General features: G+C 53.7%; 9 protein-coding genes across 9 annotated transcripts; 5 read left to right on the top strand and 4 right to left on the bottom strand.

Annotated features, from left to right (window-relative positions):
- Positions 1–153: 153 nt before the first annotated feature.
- BAUCODRAFT_78869 (uncharacterized protein) lies at positions 154–1,913 on the bottom strand (the record flags this gene model as incomplete). Its single annotated transcript, XM_007682821.1, has 5 exons — positions 154–284; positions 355–406; positions 458–909; positions 981–1,670; positions 1,742–1,913. The coding sequence occupies 5 exons, from the start codon at positions 1,911–1,913 to the stop codon at positions 154–156; spliced, it is 1,497 nt and encodes a 498-aa protein (XP_007681011.1).
- A 692-nt stretch (positions 1,914–2,605) lies between these two features.
- BAUCODRAFT_152254 (uncharacterized protein) lies at positions 2,606–3,545 on the top strand (the record flags this gene model as incomplete). The annotated part of the gene is made up of 3 exons (XM_007683087.1): positions 2,606–2,722; positions 2,831–3,028; positions 3,078–3,545. 3 exons carry the CDS (start codon positions 2,606–2,608, stop codon positions 3,543–3,545), a joined length of 783 nt encoding a protein of 260 aa, XP_007681277.1.
- Positions 3,546–3,605: 60 nt separating this feature from the next.
- On the bottom strand, positions 3,606–5,633 carry BAUCODRAFT_116994 (uncharacterized protein; the record flags this gene model as incomplete). Its single annotated transcript, XM_007683086.1, has 6 exons — positions 3,606–3,834; positions 3,893–4,131; positions 4,187–4,707; positions 4,757–5,274; positions 5,334–5,425; positions 5,479–5,633. The coding sequence occupies 6 exons, from the start codon at positions 5,631–5,633 to the stop codon at positions 3,698–3,700; spliced, it is 1,662 nt and encodes a 553-aa protein (XP_007681276.1). The 3' UTR covers positions 3,606–3,697.
- An 808-nt stretch (positions 5,634–6,441) lies between these two features.
- Positions 6,442–7,618, top strand: BAUCODRAFT_309643 (uncharacterized protein). Its single transcript, XM_007683085.1, has one exon. It carries the CDS (start codon positions 6,693–6,695, stop codon positions 7,305–7,307), a length of 615 nt encoding a protein of 204 aa, XP_007681275.1. The 5' UTR covers positions 6,442–6,692; the 3' UTR covers positions 7,308–7,618.
- Positions 7,619–8,820: 1,202 nt separating this feature from the next.
- Positions 8,821–10,071, bottom strand: BAUCODRAFT_152251 (uncharacterized protein; the record flags this gene model as incomplete). The annotated part of the gene is made up of 1 exon (XM_007683084.1): positions 8,821–10,071. The coding sequence occupies one exon, from the start codon at positions 10,069–10,071 to the stop codon at positions 8,821–8,823; it is 1,251 nt and encodes a 416-aa protein (XP_007681274.1).
- A 995-nt stretch (positions 10,072–11,066) lies between these two features.
- Positions 11,067–11,636, top strand: BAUCODRAFT_39035 (uncharacterized protein). Its single transcript, XM_007682749.1, has one exon. The coding sequence runs from the start codon at positions 11,078–11,080 to the stop codon at positions 11,507–11,509; it is 432 nt and encodes a 143-aa protein (XP_007680939.1). The 5' UTR covers positions 11,067–11,077; the 3' UTR covers positions 11,510–11,636.
- Positions 11,637–12,570: 934 nt separating this feature from the next.
- On the top strand, positions 12,571–13,674 carry BAUCODRAFT_308972 (uncharacterized protein). Its single transcript, XM_007683083.1, has one exon. It carries the CDS (start codon positions 12,942–12,944, stop codon positions 13,197–13,199), a length of 258 nt encoding a protein of 85 aa, XP_007681273.1. The 5' UTR covers positions 12,571–12,941; the 3' UTR covers positions 13,200–13,674.
- Positions 13,675–15,574, bottom strand: BAUCODRAFT_308973 (uncharacterized protein). Its single transcript, XM_007683082.1, has one exon. It carries the CDS (start codon positions 15,286–15,288, stop codon positions 14,149–14,151), a length of 1,140 nt encoding a protein of 379 aa, XP_007681272.1. The 5' UTR covers positions 15,289–15,574; the 3' UTR covers positions 13,675–14,148.
- Positions 15,575–18,050: 2,476 nt separating this feature from the next.
- On the top strand, positions 18,051–18,494 carry BAUCODRAFT_52707 (uncharacterized protein; the record flags this gene model as incomplete). Its single annotated transcript, XM_007682792.1, has 2 exons — positions 18,051–18,147; positions 18,202–18,494. Coding segments are annotated over 2 exons (390 nt in total), but the record flags the coding sequence as incomplete, so codon positions are not given.
- Positions 18,495–18,938: the final 444 nt, after the last annotated feature.

Below are 18,938 nucleotides of genomic sequence, written 5' to 3'. Positions count from 1 at the left end.
TATTCGACGTCACACAAAACTACGCCAAACGTCACCTTTTCGTTGACTATTTCAAATGACGAATGTCCGCAGATATTGCATCTTACTCACCAAACACCGACCATGTCAAATCGTCTAGTTCTGGTCTGCGTTGCATGCGAATACATCACATATTCAAACCTTGTAGGTTGTGCTCTTCAACTCCTGGGCTAGGCTCGCACCGAAATCGCCAACGTACCCGTTCGACTCCAAGTACATGCGGAATCGCTCATCTTCGCTGTCAAGCTCTTTTTCTCGGTTCGGAACTGAGGATAATCATGATGGTCAGCGCTCTTCCAAAGGTCGACATAGGCTCCTGCCATTGAGTTGACGTACTAAGAGTCCAGGAAATGATGCCGCCAACAGTCGCGAATGCTGCGCCGATGATCTAAACGATGGGTTAGCGGGCCACCGCCTGTCGGATGATTGCTCGACTCACGAAAACGGCTTGTACGCCTTTGAAGTCACTCGGGAAGGAGTTCTGAATAGGCGTGAATACCTCAGTCCCAATCGCGGCACCAGCTTTGCCCACAGCCGCTGCAAGGCCCAGAAAGTGGCCGCGAATTGGCGTAGGGAAGCTCTCAGCGCCACAAAGGAACGTGGCGACGCCTGGACCCATCTCTCCGAAAGAGTTAAAGATCCCATATAGGACAACGAACAGCGGGAACACGGACTGGATGGGCGCCAAGGCCCCACCAATAATGAAGCCAAGAGCTGCCCAACAGAAAAATCCCAAGGTCATCGTCTGCTTCCGGCCAATGCGGTCCATGAGCAAGCCTCCAACTATGCAGCCTGGGAGGTAGAAGCAGTTGACTACCGTTCCGTAACCAACGTTTTGAACAAGGGAGTCGTTTGGGTTCAGCTGACTAATGATCGTGGAGCTGAATATGCCTATATATCGAAGTGTAAGGGTCAGCCTTGTGAAACACCGTAGCGAGAGATTTCCAACGCGCTTTGCTTACCAAACGGGTAGGTGACAAAATTGTAAAAGAACCATGCCAAACTCGTCCCAAGCATGGGCCGCCAGTAGCGCTTGATGATAAGCCAATATGGTATTTTATGCTTCATGGCATGCTTCCGGTACTGCGTACTGTCGATTATGCGAATGCGAAAGAAGAAGAGCGATACTGGGATGACAAACCTAAGACCGAAGCAGATTCGCCATACGCCGGGTGACGTTCTCTCGTTGTAGGCTGCCAGGACGATCAAAGCAACAATGCCGGCAATCACGAAGCCAAGATCGATTGAAAAGTCCGTGGAGATAGCGACGAGTATACCACGTCTGCGGCGTACATACTGACTTTCGTCAGCTGCCTCTGCGCTGCCGGTGCCACACGTAGGATACTCTCCGCCGGCGCCAAAGCCTGCAACTCCCCTCCCAACGATCATCATCCAGAACATGCCAAGCTGACTGGTGCCGTGTGCGGCAGTCGCAATCACGATGCCGAGGACTAGGAACAGTGTGGCGAAGATGATGCCTGTCCGACGTCCGAGCTTGTCGATGGTGTATCCGAAGAACAGCATGCCGAAGATTTCGCCGATGAGGTACGAATTTGACAGTCGGGTTTTGATGGTGCTCGAAAAAGCGCCTTTGTAGAGTACCGGAAACAGCGCATTCATATACCCTATGATCTGTGCATTGTAGCCATCGCCTGGAGGTATCAATCATACCCGTCAGTGTCGTCAGACAGAGGAGAAGGATTCAGAGTGAGACTTCACGTACTGAACAGGGCAAGGCCAGATACCAACACTGTCAAAACAGAAGACACTCTGGTAACCCGTTGCAGCTCGCCCTCTTGGACGCTATCGAAACCATCTGGAACAGGCCTGTCCTCCGAAGGATTTGTCTTGTCCACAATAGCATGGTCTGGCGTGAACTTATTCGGGACCGCCATGATGAAGGTCGCAGCTTTCGTTCTGTACAAATGGAAATGTGTACTCTCTATCAACGGTCTTTGGCAGTCATATCGTATCAACACAGCTAGATAAATAGAAATCTCCGATACCCACCTTCTTCCCCTTTGACGGTCATGTCAGACATATGAGTAGAATGTCAACCATTCGAGCGTCAACGTGGGCTGATGCAGCAACGTCATCTAGCCCATAGGGAAGTTGGTGTCCCAGAGTGCAGCTTTCCCTACATTTGAGGAGAAGTCGGTGCGAAAACCCGGCGTGGTGATCTGCAACGTGGTAGGTGAGCTTGAAGGCAGGGTAGCACCGTCACAGGCACACGTGGCCAAGCTTCAACAGCTGATTCAGTAGCTTCCAACGACACGAGCTGCTCGGTCGACAGCCATTCGTTACGGCCTGCTCGGTATGGGTGTTGCACAATCTTTCGTGAGAAGCTTGAGAAGGTTCTTTTCTTCCCTGATGCTTGTGATCGGCAAGTCAATCCCGGCCTTCGTTCCGGTAACGACCAAATAACGAATGCGCGTTCAGTATCGACATCGCAACATTGTATGCTGAAAGAGCAGTAGCAGCGTGGTGCGGAGTCCGTTCGACTCGTCCGACACCTCTGCGACGTGAGGTAACATTACCTGTGAATGCTCGACCACGCGCTGCCGTAACACAGCGAGTGTGAGAGACCATGCCTTTCATCCTCGACAAGGAACAGAAGAGCTCACTCGACCGTAATGGTTACTCGATCATTAGAGATCTGCTGACAGCCTCCGAAACGGAAGAGCTACAACGATGGGCGCAAGAGGTGCGCTGAAGTCACCCAATCGCATACAACCGAAATTGTTGCGGAATGCTAACCTCACGCCTTCCACTGCAGGTACATGATTGGAAGACTGACGAGTCTTCCCCTTAGATGCCGTACGAAGAAATCAATTCAGATGGCAAACGAGTGCTCTGTAGAACTGAGAACTATGCTGGCTCGCATGCCGGGCTCAATGCTCTGCTTCGTGGCGAGCATCTGTTAAGCGTCCTACGTGAGCTTGCTGGCGAGGACATGGTGCTGTTCAAGGAAAAGATCAATTACAAGCTGGCCGGCAGCGGCGGCTTCGCGGTAGGTACGTGACGGCTCGTTGCGTAACGCATGTTTAACGCCATCGTAGGCACACATTGACAGCACAGCGTATGTGCAGGTCAAGCAGATCAAGCATCTCGCCATACTGCTGGCTGTTGACCCATCTGATCTGTCGAACGGCGGCTTGGAGGTCGTGAACGGCTCGCATCGCTTGAAAGTGCCCATTGGAGCAGACAACTGCATCGAGCCATCGTGGATTGCACAACAGACGTGGACGCCAGTCGAGCTCAAAGCCGGAGAAGCGTTAATATTCGGCTCATCGCTGGCTCATCGATCGGCGGCAAACACGAGCAGCCAGGATCGAAAGGCGTTGTACGCTACTTACAACGTAGCATCAGACGGTGACCTGCACGACGAGTACTATCGACGGCGTCGAACTGAGTATCCGCCCACCCATTTACGCAAGCCAGGCGAGCGGTTCGAAGCTGGCGCGCTGAGGTATGGATACGGATCGCCGATGCTGTCTGTAGACTTGGGCCACCAATTAGCTGTATAGTACCTGCACGCTTGGAGGAATGAAGCGGGAATAATATACGGAGATGTGAGTCGGGATGTGATCGAAGTGTTGGTCGTAGAGTACTGGACGAATTACACCGAGTTCGCCGTTTCTGCTTCGCCCAAAACGTTCAGCATATTACTGGGAGATGATTACACACTGGCGCCCTCAGGTTTTGCACCGCCCTTGTTTGTCTTCCAGCCCTGGTAATCGTTGTCAAGCGAACCGTACAGGCTTTCGCAATACTCCACCATGCCGCCTGCCCAGTTGAGCGGCTCGACTCTCTTGCCTGCGATGATGTTAACGACCAGTACATTCCTGACATATATCGCGCCCGTCCGACGTACCTGGGATGTTGGCGCCAGAGTACCACGACTTCGCGAGCGGGAAGAGCGTCTTGTCCCACTTCTCGTTCATGCGGTTGCACCAGTCCTTCTCCGCCTCCTCTGTGGCCTCGAAACGCGTAATATTGTCGGCCCGGAGTCGCTTGATCGCCTCCTCAACGAACTCAGCCTGGAATTGTGTGCACGATGGGCCATTTGAGAAGGCTGTGGGTGCTTGTGGACCGTACAAGAAGAACATGTTGCTGGACCACCATTAGCTAACAAGGACTCGAACAGGCTGCATTGTTTTGAGCTTACGGGAAATTCGGGATAGCAATGCCCATTGACGTCTTCAGACCATTGGCCCAGTGATCCTTGATCGTTCCGCCATCGGTGCCTCGGATGTTGAGCTGGGCAAGCGATCCAGTGACGCTGTCGAAGCCGGTTGCAAGAATCAAAACGTCAACTTCAACCAGGCCCAGCTTCGTCTCTAGCCCCTTGGCGTTGACTCCAGTGATCGGGTTCTCGTTGACGTCGATGATCGTGACGCTGTCCTGGTCCATGACCTCGTAGAAGCGCTGCTCAAGCGAGGGCCGCTTCGTGCCCCAAGGATGCGGTGGCTTCTCGGGAGCGAGCAGTTTCTGCTTCTCCGGGTTCTTGATCCGCTTGAGCACCGTCTTGCGCCAGAAGTTGTACGCCTCGTCATTGGCTTTCTGATCGAAGAGCATGTCATCGTATGTGTTTAGCCAGTACCTGAAGCCACCCTCCTCGACCAGCAGCTTATGGTAGAACTTCTCGCGCTCTTCGGGGCTGTCATCGAAGGTCTTCTTTTCAACAAACTGTATTGAAGGTTAGCTAAGCTTCAGCAAGACCTTTGAAGGAACGTACGTCGTAAGTAAAACCGGAGAAGGTCTTGCGGGTATCGTTCATGGCCTTCTCATAATCGCCGTTGGCTTTCTTCTTCTCCTCCTCCTCGGGATCCAGCTTGCGCTGGTTCATTGGCAAGCAGAAGTTTGGCGTCCGCTGGTACAGGGTAAGACTCTTCACGACCGGGCCGATCTCCTGGGCCACCTGAATGCCAGACGCGCCGGTGCCGATCTGTGCAACGCGCTTGCCCTTGAGGTTGACACCGTGCTGTGGCCACACAGCGGTGTGGTAAGTCTCACCTTGAAACTCGCTGAGACCGGGCACGGGCGGCGTATACCGACGAGAGGCGAAGCCTATGCAGGGAATGAACCATCGGCAGGTAATCTCGCTGCCGTCAGAGCAGTCGACCGTCCACTGGTGCTTCTTCTCGTCGAAGGTAGCGCCGTCGACGTGCTTGTTGTATTCGACATGGTCATCCACATTCCACTTCTTCTCGACGTGCTTGAAGTATCGTCGTAGCTCAGGCCATCCAGCATAGCCTTCAACGAGCCTAAGTTAGCATTGTCCGCTATAGTAGGGTCAGGGAGGTCAGACATACGCTCCTTGAAGGTGAAATCCTCCCATAGCTCCTTGTCGAAGAGCTGGTAGATCGGAGTATCTGAGTCTACTCTTGCGCCAGGATAGCAATTCCTAGAGAGCTTCAGGTGATACGCCCCCTCATGAACCTCGCCCGAGCTGCTTACCAGTACCAGATACCTCCCGCGGCCGAGCCTTTCTCGTAGATGGTGACCGAAAGACCGAGCTTTCGCAGCCTGTTAAGTAGGGTGAAGGAGGCAAAGCCAGCTCCCACAAGCAGAACGTCTACGTGGGGGATTTCCAGCTCTCCCATAGAACCCATCCTGCCTCTGTACTTGCTCGCGCGAAATGGGAGATCAAAGAAATGAGATTGCGGATTGGAACGCTTTCGCTTCGACAGATTGAACGGAATAAGATCTGTATGAACGAATAGCAGCGACCTACCACGCGACCGGGTCTGTCGCCGGACTGTTATACTGCTGCTCACGTCGGTGGGTCCGTCTCGTCCATCACGCGTCTGCAGAGGAGGGGTTAAACACGGCCGAATGGACCATACGAGACCACTCGAGGCCAACCTCGAGGCGTGTCCCCCAAGCAACGTACATCTTATCCCCGTGGGGCAATCCGTCTACACTTCAAGCAGTTCCCGGGTGGCTCTCGGTGATCGCGTTCATTGGTGAAGCGCCCTCTGGAGTCACTGCGCACGTGATGACGTGCGGGGAATAAGCAGCGTTCCATATGTGATCATAACGGGGAAATGGAGCCCTCGGAACTGTGGCTGGTCCCAAAGCTGCCTTCCGGACGTTCCACATAAGCCTCCATGTCTGGTCAATAGGCCTCCAACAATTGTCGGAAGTCCGATGCAGGCTGCACCTGGCATCGTGGTTGAGAGGCGTGATTTGCAAAAGGTGTAGTCCGGTGTTCCCTGAGGCGGCTTAATCCCGTATCACGTGAGCCCCACCGTACCCATGAAGGTTCGAGGGATGGACATCGACATCGACTCCCCTTGCGAAAGCTTTTGACATTCCAAGATTTTGGTTCCCAAGCAAATACAGGTCGATTTGTAGTTAAACATGGCTTTACTCCGCTAGTGGACAGCTGCTTTGGCAATATGAGAGACGGTTTGTTGCAGACAGATAGCCGTGATAACGATGGCGCTTGCTCGTGCCGTCGCTCTTCGCTCCGACTGGCAGATCCTTGACCTGTAGAGATTGACCGTGAGTTAGGTTAATTAGAAATTCGAGTCGCATTGCGAACGTAGTAGTGAATATACAGTTACGCATGGAAACGGGAGAGCCCATTGAGAGAACAGCATCGTCATATCAGCCCACCTCCAGCTCGCCACAGAAAGCTCGCTCGCTCCGGGAACCCAGCTCACGCCATGGAGACTGCATCACCCCACGAAACAGCTGCCTCGCTCGTCGAGATGCTCAACACCAAGGGACAAGGCGACTATATCGGCGAACCTATCAGTCAGCTTGCACACAGTTTGCAAGCTGCGCACTTGGCCCGGACAAATTCGGATGACGAGGAGTTAATCATCGCTGCACTGCTTCACGACATCGGCCAGTTCTTGCCAGCCGACGAAATCAAGAGACTCGCGCACAATGTCTGCGAGATGGACGCACAAGGTGGCAGCGTAGGCAGGGTCGGGCACGAGCGTATTGGTGATGCATACCTCGTGCGCCTGGGCTTCAGCCGTCGAGTGGGAGCCTTGGTTGCTTCTCATGTTCCGGCGAAGCGGTATCTCTGCGCGGTCGATCCTGCGTACCATGCCACATTGTCCGAAGCAAGTCAGGCTTCATTGCGTTATCAGGGTGGCCCGATGTCAGGCACTGAGCTGCAGGAGTGGGCTGGCAACCCATGGTGTACTGATATGTGTCGGATGAGGAAGTGGGATGATGCTGCGAAGGTGGTTGGCCTAGACGTGCCTCCAGCCGAGGCATATCTTGGCATGATAGAGCGTCATCTGGCCAGGGAGAATGTAGAGCAGTAATTAGACAGTCCCAATTGCATAGCCTACTCCGAGGTTCTGATACGCCATAATACCCACAGCAGCCTGTGCGATGCGGACGCGATTCGGCGATACCGAGTTCTTAGCCATCGCATATGACATATGGTCCAATTCTCGGTCCTTGTTGTATAGTGGCGCAATGTTCTATGGTACCTGTAGTTCTCTACTATGGGTGGGATGCAAGTTCAAATCCAGCAGAAGATTCAAGAGCAGGCACCCTTCGCATTACCACTCTACACGAACAAGCTCGCCATTGAGGCTTCCCAGTAACGAACGCAGTGCAAACAAAACTACCTCAACCACAGCCTGCTGGCAGACTTCGCTGGCTTTGAAAATGCGCAAGGAAAGATTAGCTACAACTGCGTCGATTCCGAGACGAGGCTCTGCAACTCTGTCCTCTCCATGACTGCGGGACAGGTCCTCTTGTTGCGATGCAGCTTCGCGATGACATTCTCCATGCGCTTAGAGCAGGTGATCCATCCGCAGCAGCCATGGCAGTGTTGTTTCAAGACTTCACCCGTCACTATGTAGCTCAGAGCTTGGAGATCCCTGAAAGTGATCCCGCCGGAAGCGAACTGCGTGATGAATTACTTCCGGTGATCCTTCTACACATCCATCGCATTCTTTGGTAGCGGAACAATGACGCTGAAAATGCGCTTGAGATATCTGTCCACGTCACGGCGCACTTGCTCGAAATCGTTGCGAGTAATTCTCAACCATCTGGCCGCCAGATGTGACGTCGCTGCGTAATCTGTAATTGTGGGCGTGAAGTCTGGCATTTTGTCCAGGACAAGCTGCAACTCAACGCCGCGCTCGAGAACAATCATGTCAGAAGACGGACGGCGTTGCTGATGTGGTTGCGAGTACGCAAGGAGATGCGGGTGCCGGTTAGGCGGCTCGGAGATGGACCAGCACGACTGCACTCAGCCAGCTCTGCGAGTCTGCGTATGTAGACAGCAGGTTTCGCAAGTGTTAGTTCTGAGTGTGACGCTTCGGTTGAGTCGCCGGCACAATACCGTAAGCACAGGTGTAGCTGAACGCCCATGGTCCGATGGTGGATGACCCGCAGTCGTCTCATTCACATCACGATAGCTGCCAGATGTTTTGCCGAGCACCCGACCAACATGTTTTCATGCGTGGGGAGCATGTCAATGGCGCTTACGCACGACCTCCTCTGTGGGCGGGAAGACGCCTGATGTAAGTAGGCTGGCTGGCTGCACACTGTCCGGAATGGGCAGGATCTGAGTAGCTTTGTTCAGCAACTGAATCGTCATAAGACTTGTACAAGCGAAGGGTTTAGTTGCAGCTTATGCAGGCCCAAGGCTTCACGCAGTCGGTTGTATGTTGTGATGGGCCGTGGTTGCCTTCGATACGTGATGCGACAAACCTGGTGTAATCGTCCTCCCTATTGTCGCCACGTGAGAAGGCGCAGAGTGTCACACATGACCGGGTAGGCTTCAAATGCTTCAAGACAAAGAAGTTGCTGAGCCCAAGGCTATGGGATATGGTCGTACTTCTTGTCTGGGTTCCCTTGCGCCTCCACATCATCCCCAGCATCCTCCATAGCTTTTACCGGATCTCGTCCGGACCATGCAACTTTAGTGAAGCGCACGCACTCATCGAGTACCTCCAGCCTCGTCTTCCGCTCTTCTTTTGACAGCGCGATCTCAGGGATGGTGGTCCAACCGTGCTTGCGGTCCTCGTACCGCATCGTCTTCATATCTCTACCTCTCCCCTCGGCCTCCACCTTAGCCGTCCATTTCTCAGACTGGTCCCATAGTGTATCGAGACCGGAGAGAATCAGCAAGATCTTTGCTTGCGGGTGGAGATATTGCCGGGTGTCCACCAAGCCTGGCGAAGCTCGAGGATGGCCGGCCATCTCCCGGCTGACGTAGGTTGCGGCAAGGCTGTCGTCGATATCGAGTCTCTTCTTCTTAGGGTCTACCGGTGGTGGCATCCGATCGTTGCGAGGGCGTTCACTAGGCAGCTGTCGCAAGTCCAGGCTCGGGTACAGCAGCAAGAGTGGTACTTGGGTAGGATACTCGGCAGGTATGGGACACGGCCATTCACGCATACCTAGGCTTTCGGGTGCGGTAATGGCCATATTAAGTGCAATGTTGCCGCCACTACTTGCTCCGCTAAAGGCGATGCGACTAGTGTCAAGGTGGATCTGGGGCATTGGCGGCATCGGCACCTTGTCGTGGCGGCGTTCTTCTTTGGTTCCCAGCGTGTCGTACCACTGAGAGCGCATGAAGTCCGGTATCGCCTCTCGCAAGATCTCATAGCCGGGATGCCGCTGATCGAAAAGCGCAAGGACGACGTCTTCGGCATCCTCAATGGCGGCCGGAAACTTATGATACGGCGCCATCCGATAGTCCACACCGATGACAATGGCCTTCAACTCACGACACAGTTTCGCGCAGAATGGCGCTTGTTCAAGACACGATCCAAGATAGAATCCACCGCCATGGTAATCCATGACTATGGGGAATGAGTCCGGCGTCGGCGCAGCATGTCCGCTTTTGGGATTTGGCCATTGCACTGGTGGTATGAATATATAGAGAGCAATCGTACGGCCTCTCGTCCGGGATGGTAGATTGAGTTTGAAAGGTTGTGGACCAGAAGGGGATGTGATATACAAAGCTTCCATAGGGACTGCTCGAGGTAAGCGTACCAATGCCGTCTTCCATAATGTAGACCATGACTCTTTACTCTTGAAATCGAACTGCTTCAATACATTATCCATGTCTGTCCACAACGACATTCGTACTTTCGAAACAGACTCGAACGCGAGATCTTTGTTATCGAGCAGAGATCCGGCTCCGCGGGATGTGGATGTGAGGTCAGACATCCGCTTCCTTCCGAAGCTATTACTATATGAACTTCAGGTGCACGTACAATATGTTGGGATGGATGCTTCCAGATATAAGGATATCTCGAATATCAGTATCTTTTCTATTCCATGTTCGCGTTGCTTCATCGCAATCTGGAGTCAACAAATCCGCTATGGATGACCTGTCACTGGCACCGATGGCTTAGCTATTCTATCCGTTGTGGCAGGCCGATATCTAGCAGATCATAATCGAGGATGCGCGTTCTCTGCACATGCTCGTGTCTTTGCCTACCTCCGAGATCACAACAAAGCCATAGTCTCGGTTGTGACGCTTCGGACTAGCCTTAGCTTCGACGCTATATCGCCCTTCATCAAGCTCGGCCCCCGCCTTCACTTTGCTGTATCGAGCGGATGGTAACCTTGTGGCGTTGCTTACCAAGTAGCCCGGCCAGATGGTGAGGTTGAGACATGGCTGCTCCCCACCTCTTGGTGGGCTTCATCGTGTTTCCGCTGGTGCGCATAATGACCACCCGGCAGGAGAGTCTACTCGCTCCCGAGTGTACAAGCTTTGGTAGCCAAGTCCGTCCCCGTAGACATAGAATGTCATGGCGCAAGGCGACCTGTTGTTGTTGTTATTGTTGTTGTTGTTGAGCAGCATCGTACTCCAAGTACCGAGACTAGCGCTGGGTTAAGTCAGTTTCTGATGGTCAATGGTGCCAATGCGTAGTTACGGCCAGGACAACATCGAACAGATTACAAGTCATGGCATCTACTGAAGTCGTACGCGTGTGACTGGCGAAGTATAAGGTCCCGTCCGCCTGTTCCTCTCGCCCTGAAGACTTGAGAAGCATTGAATCTGCGGTTCCTGCGTCTGCGCTACACTGACAACGCTTAATTGTTGCTTTCAGGGGTGCTGTCGATGCCGTGGAAGACTGTTGTACGCAGCCATCCGTCGTTGGAATCTGAGATTTGCCTGAGGACCATCAGGCTGCGCTTGCAGGTGGTGAAGCTTCAGGCTGGGACATGCCTTGTACTTGACGATTTGCCGTCGTGCCCTCACACAAGAGACACTGCAGAAGCTATCGCCTCGTCTTTTAATGCGTATCGTGGCTGTATAGAGCACGTTGTAGGTCCTTCAGCAGCTCGAGTGCCTCCACTGCTGCGGAGAGGGAAATTCTGCGGCGCACTGCATCCCTTGCTTGTCGAAGCACACCGATATGCAAATCAGCCCCCTCGCACTGCACCGCAGCGTGTGCCGGCTCAATATCGTATCACTGAAAGCACAGCTGCTGGCTTCGTGGACCCACTGCAGGAAGAGGATGCAGCCAACCCAGCCGCCACTGGAACCTGAGCCAGTCGCGCCTTGTCAATCACCAAGAATGTCCTCTTTCACTTGACGCTCGACCTACACTATAGCCGCGTATCCATACCGCGGCACCCTTGACAACGTGGAGAAGCACATCCTAACATTGTTAGCCCGCGGGCCTTCGCATGAGGATGGCCACGAAGAAGGGGAGATGTGGACCCAATATGCACTCAGCAACAACGCGTCTGCTCGGGGCCACATTGCTGGAAGGTCATATCGACCAGCTGATGGCAGTGTCGCATAAGGATACCGAAGTAACAACGCCTATAGCAGGCGGGATACCGTGACGAGTCTGGTAATCTGTTTGTCAGAGCCTGGGAAGCGGCGTCTGGCTTGAGTGAAGGACAGAAGCTGAAGCTACGGAGACAAGCAGACGAAGAGAGGACAACCATATGGAAAGAGTACAAGAGACAGCTGGGACAGCCTACCATGTACTTTGCTCAGTACGATGCAACACGCGCCGACGGCAATGCGCCGAGCGCAGACCTATTAGCAAGTGCCGACAAGCGAAGAGTTCTGCTGCGCCGCTTTGCAGACACGAGGCTGAAGCCCGAGCAGAGGACTTGCTGATCAAGCTGGGAAGTCAATCGCATCGTACAGGAGCCTTGATATGGCCCAGCAGCGAGTGCCAGCGAGCCAAGGGGTTTGAGGCTCTCTGCAGACACTGCTGTTAGGCCACTAAGTAGCGGAGGCGCTTCTCCACTTTGCAGGGTCATGAGCGCTGCAAGGGAGGTGTTACCAGGCCCAGCAGAGAGTGCCAGTGAGCAAAGAGGTCTGCAGCTCTTTGCAGACACTCCTGCTGGGTGTCGAAAAAGAGGCCTTACGGTTGCAATGCTTGGAGCCAGGATCCTTTGCTATAGCTGGGTCGCCAGTGTAACACGGAGATTGTCAGACCATAGAGGCCTGCAGCTATCGGCAAGGGCCCCTCGCAAGGCCGACACCAACGGATTCGAATTAAGCTGTGACTGAGGCCCACCAGAAACTAGTCCCTACGAGAAGTGATACTACGATAGAAGCTGGGTCTTTGGCGAACGGCGGAATATTGACGAGCCTTTCAGCGCGCATAGGAGCACTCGGAGCCTCGACAAGGCGTATAGTCTCACGGCCATCAATCGTTCGTGGAGTAGGAGATGCTCCGGTCCCCTCTTCAGTACGATACGGTGCAGTTCGCGCGATCCAAGCTCGGCGCTTTTAGCCCGCTATCTGTCAGCCCTGTAACAGATCGAGCCTCATGGGTCCTTTAGACCAGCAGAGTATGGCCCGGAAAGATTGTTCGAGCGGACTCGAAAATGGCTCCTCCATACAGCCACCGTTGCACGAGCGTCGGCCATTGCCGCAAGCAAGAGTCTGTCATTACCAATGCCTGAACCAGCAACGCCAATGTAGCAGCTTGCTCATACGGTAACTGTCTTGCAGCATGGTTTATGCCGACAAATGGTTCGAAGAAAGGTATACTGCCCGTAATATCACAGTCTTCTTCTGGCTCTTGGACATAACACTCCGATGCTACCGTACGTGCCCGTACCCGCTCATCATCGGCTTTAGAAAGCCACCCCTTGTCCTGAGCATTCTTATGTTGTTAGAGAATGCTCGAAACGGAGCTGGATGTCGTGCGGGAGTGCCCCATGGTAGACCGCTCGGAAATGCCGCCAGCGTAGTAAGGCTCGGAAAGTGATGGAACTGATGGAGCTCGATGGCTCCGATGCGAGCTGGTCATCTTACTGCCATGTCGTCGGTAGTGAGGATCGTCGCCCATGGCGATGCAAGTAATTACTGAACCAGATTGAAGGTCGCAGGCCTTGCGCAGGCCTTACCATAGAAGTGCACCATCCTCCGCGCTTGGACTCTTGAGCACTCGAGGACTGACGGCCCTCCTGTCAGTCTCCGAACACCAGAATCCAGTAGTGCCATTGTAGCATGCTGCCCACATGGCAGGATACAGGCAGAGCCATCGCGGTTACGTGGTTAGCTCCACGGCCGAACCTGCCGAACCTGCCGAACCACTGAACGCATGGAGACGGGGAAACACAGTCCGCGCTCTCGCACGTCCTCTCGAAGCCATCCAGCGGCCGACTATGCAGAAGGCTTCACTGTGGTTAGAACGAGTATCATCATCTGGCGGTCGTACCTCCTAACACGCGCAGAAACGTGAGAAAAGCCTGAGGCAGCAGTCCTGAATCCTCACCATCGACAATTGATTGATACGAAGAGGTCTACGATGATCAGACTGCACAGTACTAAGACGATGTGGTCGATATTCATACTATCGATACGTGGTCAATGATCAAATGTGGACAACACTCAGCAGACTATGGATTGCTTAAACAACGACCAATGATTACAGGGCCGGGTGGAGGCATTAGTGGGCCACAGGCGTAAGCGCTTGTGGTCAGCCACCCGAGGACGGGACGATGCGTTTGACTACACGTCGTGAGCCCCCGTCTGTCGCCCTTGCACTCTATCTACTATATGCTGCATGTGATAGTTGCGCTCTGCTGTACCCAATCTACGCTCTAATCGTCTAAATGCCATGATGCTTCGTTGGAGCTGCCTGCATGACGCTCTCAACCCGGCCAAACAAATCCATCGATACCCTGCAACACCGCGATCCTTTTCCCCCTCGTTCATTCAGCCCGATGGCGAAGAGTTGCAGTCCCTTGATCACCACCCTCGTACAGCAGAAACCTCTCCTTAGTCATGCGAAATAGGATTGCTCTCAACTCTTCTTTATCGAATTGGCGCGGTGAGCGAGCTGGAAGTAGGTTCTGGTTGGTGTACGCCAGGAGGTGGTCTGTGGAATACGATCCAGACAACATGGTCAACTGCGGCGGCCACTGCGTCCGATCAGAGAATGCTGAAACAATGCGGCTGCGAAGTTTACGCTCTCTGGGCGTCTCAAGAGGGTCTTGAATGGCAACACGCATGGAATAATCGCGAACCCTTCTGTCTTGCCTCTCAGAGACAGCTAGCTCGCTTGTTGGTACGAGGTTCCTGCGGAGTTTCTTGATCCTCAGCACTGGTTCAATAGGAGGCGGCTGGCTTGTCGAGGTCTTGGTTTGCGGCAGTGCGACACCGCGGACCGTCCGAAGCCGCTTGCCATTTGTCCTAGACTTTTGCCTCCTTGAAACACGGCCATCCTGCGCGGGTCTCTTGCGCGCTGCAAGTTGCGGGTTTTGCTGCGGTGTGGCGTCTCTGGGTTGCAGTTGCTGGTGGGATTTCAGCAGCCCTTGCACCTTTGACGACAGGCCCCGTCGGTTGGCATTCATATGCGCATAACAGCGTGTTGCGGCGATAGCTACCTCAGCTTGGTCGTAGAGTTCCGCTTCTGGAGCAGCGCCCACCGCGCTGTCCTCATCGCCATATGCTGCGGTGGAATGTGGTGGCGTGGTTCGCGTGCGCGGTGGTGATCGCTGCGCTGGCAATCGATGGCCCAGCTGTTGAGACGCCAAGTAAGCATGGTGAGGACCAAATAGCACTGGCGGACGAGGAAGATGGTGCTGCGCGCTGGGAGACTGTTCTGGTAACGCCTGTGGTGGCCGGAAGATGGCACCGCAGGTTGCGCAGCTGCACTGGAGATTTTGCGGATGTCCATGGACGGTATGCAGTTGTCTCAACACACTTTCTTGGTCGTAGAGGCCTTCTTTGCACTCGTAGCACAATAACGCGTGCGTGAGTGGCAGGTTCGGTCTGGGCATGTTGTTGAGCGGTGCATACCCCTCTACCAAGCGCTGATTCGGCAAGGCCGAATAAGCTGGGCTGTCCATCGTTGGCTCTGCTGCTAAGATAATGTGCGGTAATGGGATGCTTTACACCTCATGGGCCCACATCCTGGTGAAAGCTGTTTCGGTGGCTTGAGAACAGCGGAATGTGCCGTATGCGAAGAGCTCTCTGTGAATCTTACAGGAAGAGTACCGAGTGGTTAAGAACAACAGCACAGCGAGAGTATGGGAGCAGGCAAGGCGCCAATTCTCGCAAGGAAGTAGGAGCTCGAACAGTTGATGTGTCGGCCATGTTCCTATACGCATGGCCATTGCTGCACGTAATAAGCGTCACGCATCAATTCTACGCTTCTTACACAGCAACCTCGCCGGACGCCATGTCAGAACGTTCAAAGACACTGAAGGTCGCGCATACGCCACTCGATAATCATCGTCGTGGCGATGTATTACGCATACACTGATGTGTTCTTCTCCGCTAAAAGTGCCGCCGGGAGAATGCTGCCTCGAGGTATGGGGACGGTCTGTCTCTACTGCTTCCTCGCTATCGCATCGCTGCCGCCACTTCTATCTCGCCGTGGGTCGATGATGCCCAGCTTCTCCGCCACTTCATCGTATGCTTACTCCAGGCGATCCAGCCCCCCGAATGCGAGACCGCCGTCAAGGTAGCAGGTGTCGCACCGTTGGAGGAAAGCGTACATGGCGAATGGCTTGGTCTCGGTGTTGAGCTTGTCTCGTCCCGTTATTGCCCCTGTATCCGATGACCTGGGCGTGCAACTTGCCGCAGCACTGGCGGGACGGTGAGAGTTGATCCGCGACAATCTCGTGCCACTCTGCCATGTCGTTTGCCACTGCCGCTGATTGTCTTTGTCGCTTTGTAGGCTTGTGTCTCGTGGCTTTGCGGCGAACATGAGCTGAATGAGCGCGTTGCGATGTAGCGCAAGACGGTACGACAGTCCGAAGGTTGTTCTCAGGTCCGCGCAGGGTCGAGAGTGCGGGTTTCGCTCATGACTGCGGCGCTCGTGCGCTTCCCCGCCAAGACTTGGTATAGTTTTACAGCTTCATGTTGCGCTGTTAGGCCTTACCACCCATATCTCGACAACGGCATGACAGAAACCCGTCAAAGTAGCAGAGCTTCGTATGGTCGACTACTTCTGGAATCTCCACACCTAACATCAATGGTATGTGGCTTGCACCAGGAGATGTCGAAAGCGAGGGCAAGCTGGTCGGGCTAACCACGGAGGAAAAAGCATACTATATATGCTTGCTGCGATGCAGTCCTTAACAATCACAAATTGGGTCCCGGAATGACCTTAAACTTGTCCAGTAGATTAGATGGTTTAGTTAGTTAGATAGTTGCGCTTGCTTGCCTGCCTGCCTGCCTGCCTGCCTGGACCCCCTGCACAAAACCCCCTTCATTGAACGAAAGTCGCTAACATCGAACAGAGACAAATCAGATCGGAAAGGTTGACAGTTTACCTCCTGGGGCCCCTTCCTGTATCACAGCGCAGGTTGGGTGACTAGGTTTTTGCTTTTCCACACAGCCTTATAAAGTGACTGCGGCGACGGCAATCTGTCTGCCTGCTGCTAGTGCTCTTTTTGGCACGCAAGAGTGTTTGCTTAACAATCCGGTAACGCTGTACAAGGACACTTAAACTATGAGCCGCAGGAAGCTTCAGTGCAACTCGCTAACACATACCTCCGTGGTCCATGTGATCTTGAGCATTTCTGGCCGACCTTTGTGTCAAACAACTTTTCGACGACGCTCGGGAAACGTCTCTGTGTTGGTTGCACGTCCGTTGGGACAGTCTCTGCTACCGCTTCTGCAAAGACAAAGGCCAGCGCACCGTCTCTTCCCTCGTCGCGCACGACGCTCGTTGCACTTCTCCCAAACTCTATACCTACGAACCTTTCGAAGCCTTCATGACGTTCTCAAGAGTCTTCTGACACGCTGGGCTGGAATGCCAATTCCATGCCAAGCACATGACAATATAACATCTACTGTCGTACAGACGGAAAGCGAACCATCATACAGTATATGCCCTTCAAGAGCTCAGACAAAACAATTGACGGCGGTTGCTCAATATGGGGCGCTTCTAGGTCACTTTTGAGGTAAGATCTGGACAAACAGGCCCTTACAAGAATAGAAGCACAGTAACACTTCAGGGAGCAATAGCTCTTACGTCTCACGCAGTGGCTGGCAGCCTTGGGACATAGGTTCAATTACAGATCCAGCCTGATCCCAGGTTTCGGCAATACAGCACTCCATACAGGAGGGAAACCATGCCAAGGTTTCAAAGTACAGCCGCCTCAACGCGCGCCGTCTGAGATCTCTACCGCCGGGCCGCTGTAACCAGTCGGATAGAACTCTATGTCAGTGGAACACTTGCGGAGCGTCACTTTCACAGGTACATTTGCGGTATGAGTCAGTCGTACACTGCCACCCTTCCCACATCCATCGGGTTGTCATAACTTTTTAAGCAGCCTGCCGTGTGCTTATGCCAGCTTAAGGAGGCTGTGTCAGTAGTTAGTACAGCGTCGATCAGCAGAAGTATCATGAGTCCATACAAGAAGTGACTTCAGCTCAACCATTTGGTGGTAAGCGCGCGCACCACGAAAGGAATGGTAAGCACCCAAGCTTCCGAACTCAACACCTGGCCGGTGGCTCCTGCCATTGACATCAGGACTATCTATTTCACATTCACGGCATGTTGTTCACCTGGGGCGAAGCTGTAGCTACGCTACTCGTTCTCATTTCGCCGTGTGCCGCCCTCAGCCTGCAGAAACGGCAGGACATTTCGACTTCTGTCTGCACGGTATACGGTGTCGACTTCCAAGACGGTGGCAGCTATTTCATTGACTCCGGCTTGAGCGTCAACTTCACGCTTGCTACGCAGTTTGTTGAGTGTAAGATCAGTATCCGCTTGCTTGGAATATGCCAGCACTGACTGCAGGACTGAGGTGACAATGACACCGCGTACGTATTGCTTGTCAATGAAAGCACCGGCGATGAGTACGAATGCTCAAGACTGCCGACCAACCCCCAGCATGTCTCGCAAATCTCGACGTGTCCTATTTCGAAAAGCCGGATCACTTCTGGCAACTGGTCCATCTTGACACTAGGAGATAACGGCTACGGCGCACCTTTTGCATACGAGCGCGACTTCTACCTCACTGCATACCTACCGCAAATTACTACGGTTACAGACGTTGTGACATTCACTCGAACCGATCAGTCAACCGCAACGGTCACCGGTAAGACAAAGCCACATTCTTCCGATCCTGCAAACAGCGCTGACTCTGTACAGCCACATCTGCTGTGACACACACATCGTCCGTTGCAAACAGCCTTACCCTTACTGTCACCTACCCAGGCGTACAGACCTCTTACCCGCTACAGCCTACGATCCTGCAAACGAGGCTAGTCACCCGAACCTTCACGCGCTGGACAGCAACAATGTCAACTACCACATCCTTGGTCACCGCATCCTGCATCATCCCGCCCAAGCCTAGCATCCGTGATAGACTCTGCAGCATCCTGCCAACTCTACTACCTTTGCCGCAAGGTGTGCAGACGCAGCAAGCTATCGGCGCTGGGAAAGTTTCGGAAGGACAACGCAGTATCCGCAGACGTGCCCCAGATGCGTCAACCATAACACTCACTGCTAGTGTCCCTACTCAGACAACGTCAACGGTGA

This window comes from Baudoinia panamericana, assembly GCF_000338955.1.
Source record: "Baudoinia panamericana UAMH 10762 unplaced genomic scaffold BAUCOscaffold_14, whole genome shotgun sequence".
NCBI lineage: Eukaryota > Fungi > Ascomycota > Dothideomycetes > Mycosphaerellales > Teratosphaeriaceae > Baudoinia > Baudoinia panamericana.
Note: the sequence above shows the minus strand (reverse complement) of the source record. Positions and strands in the feature narration are given on the sequence as shown.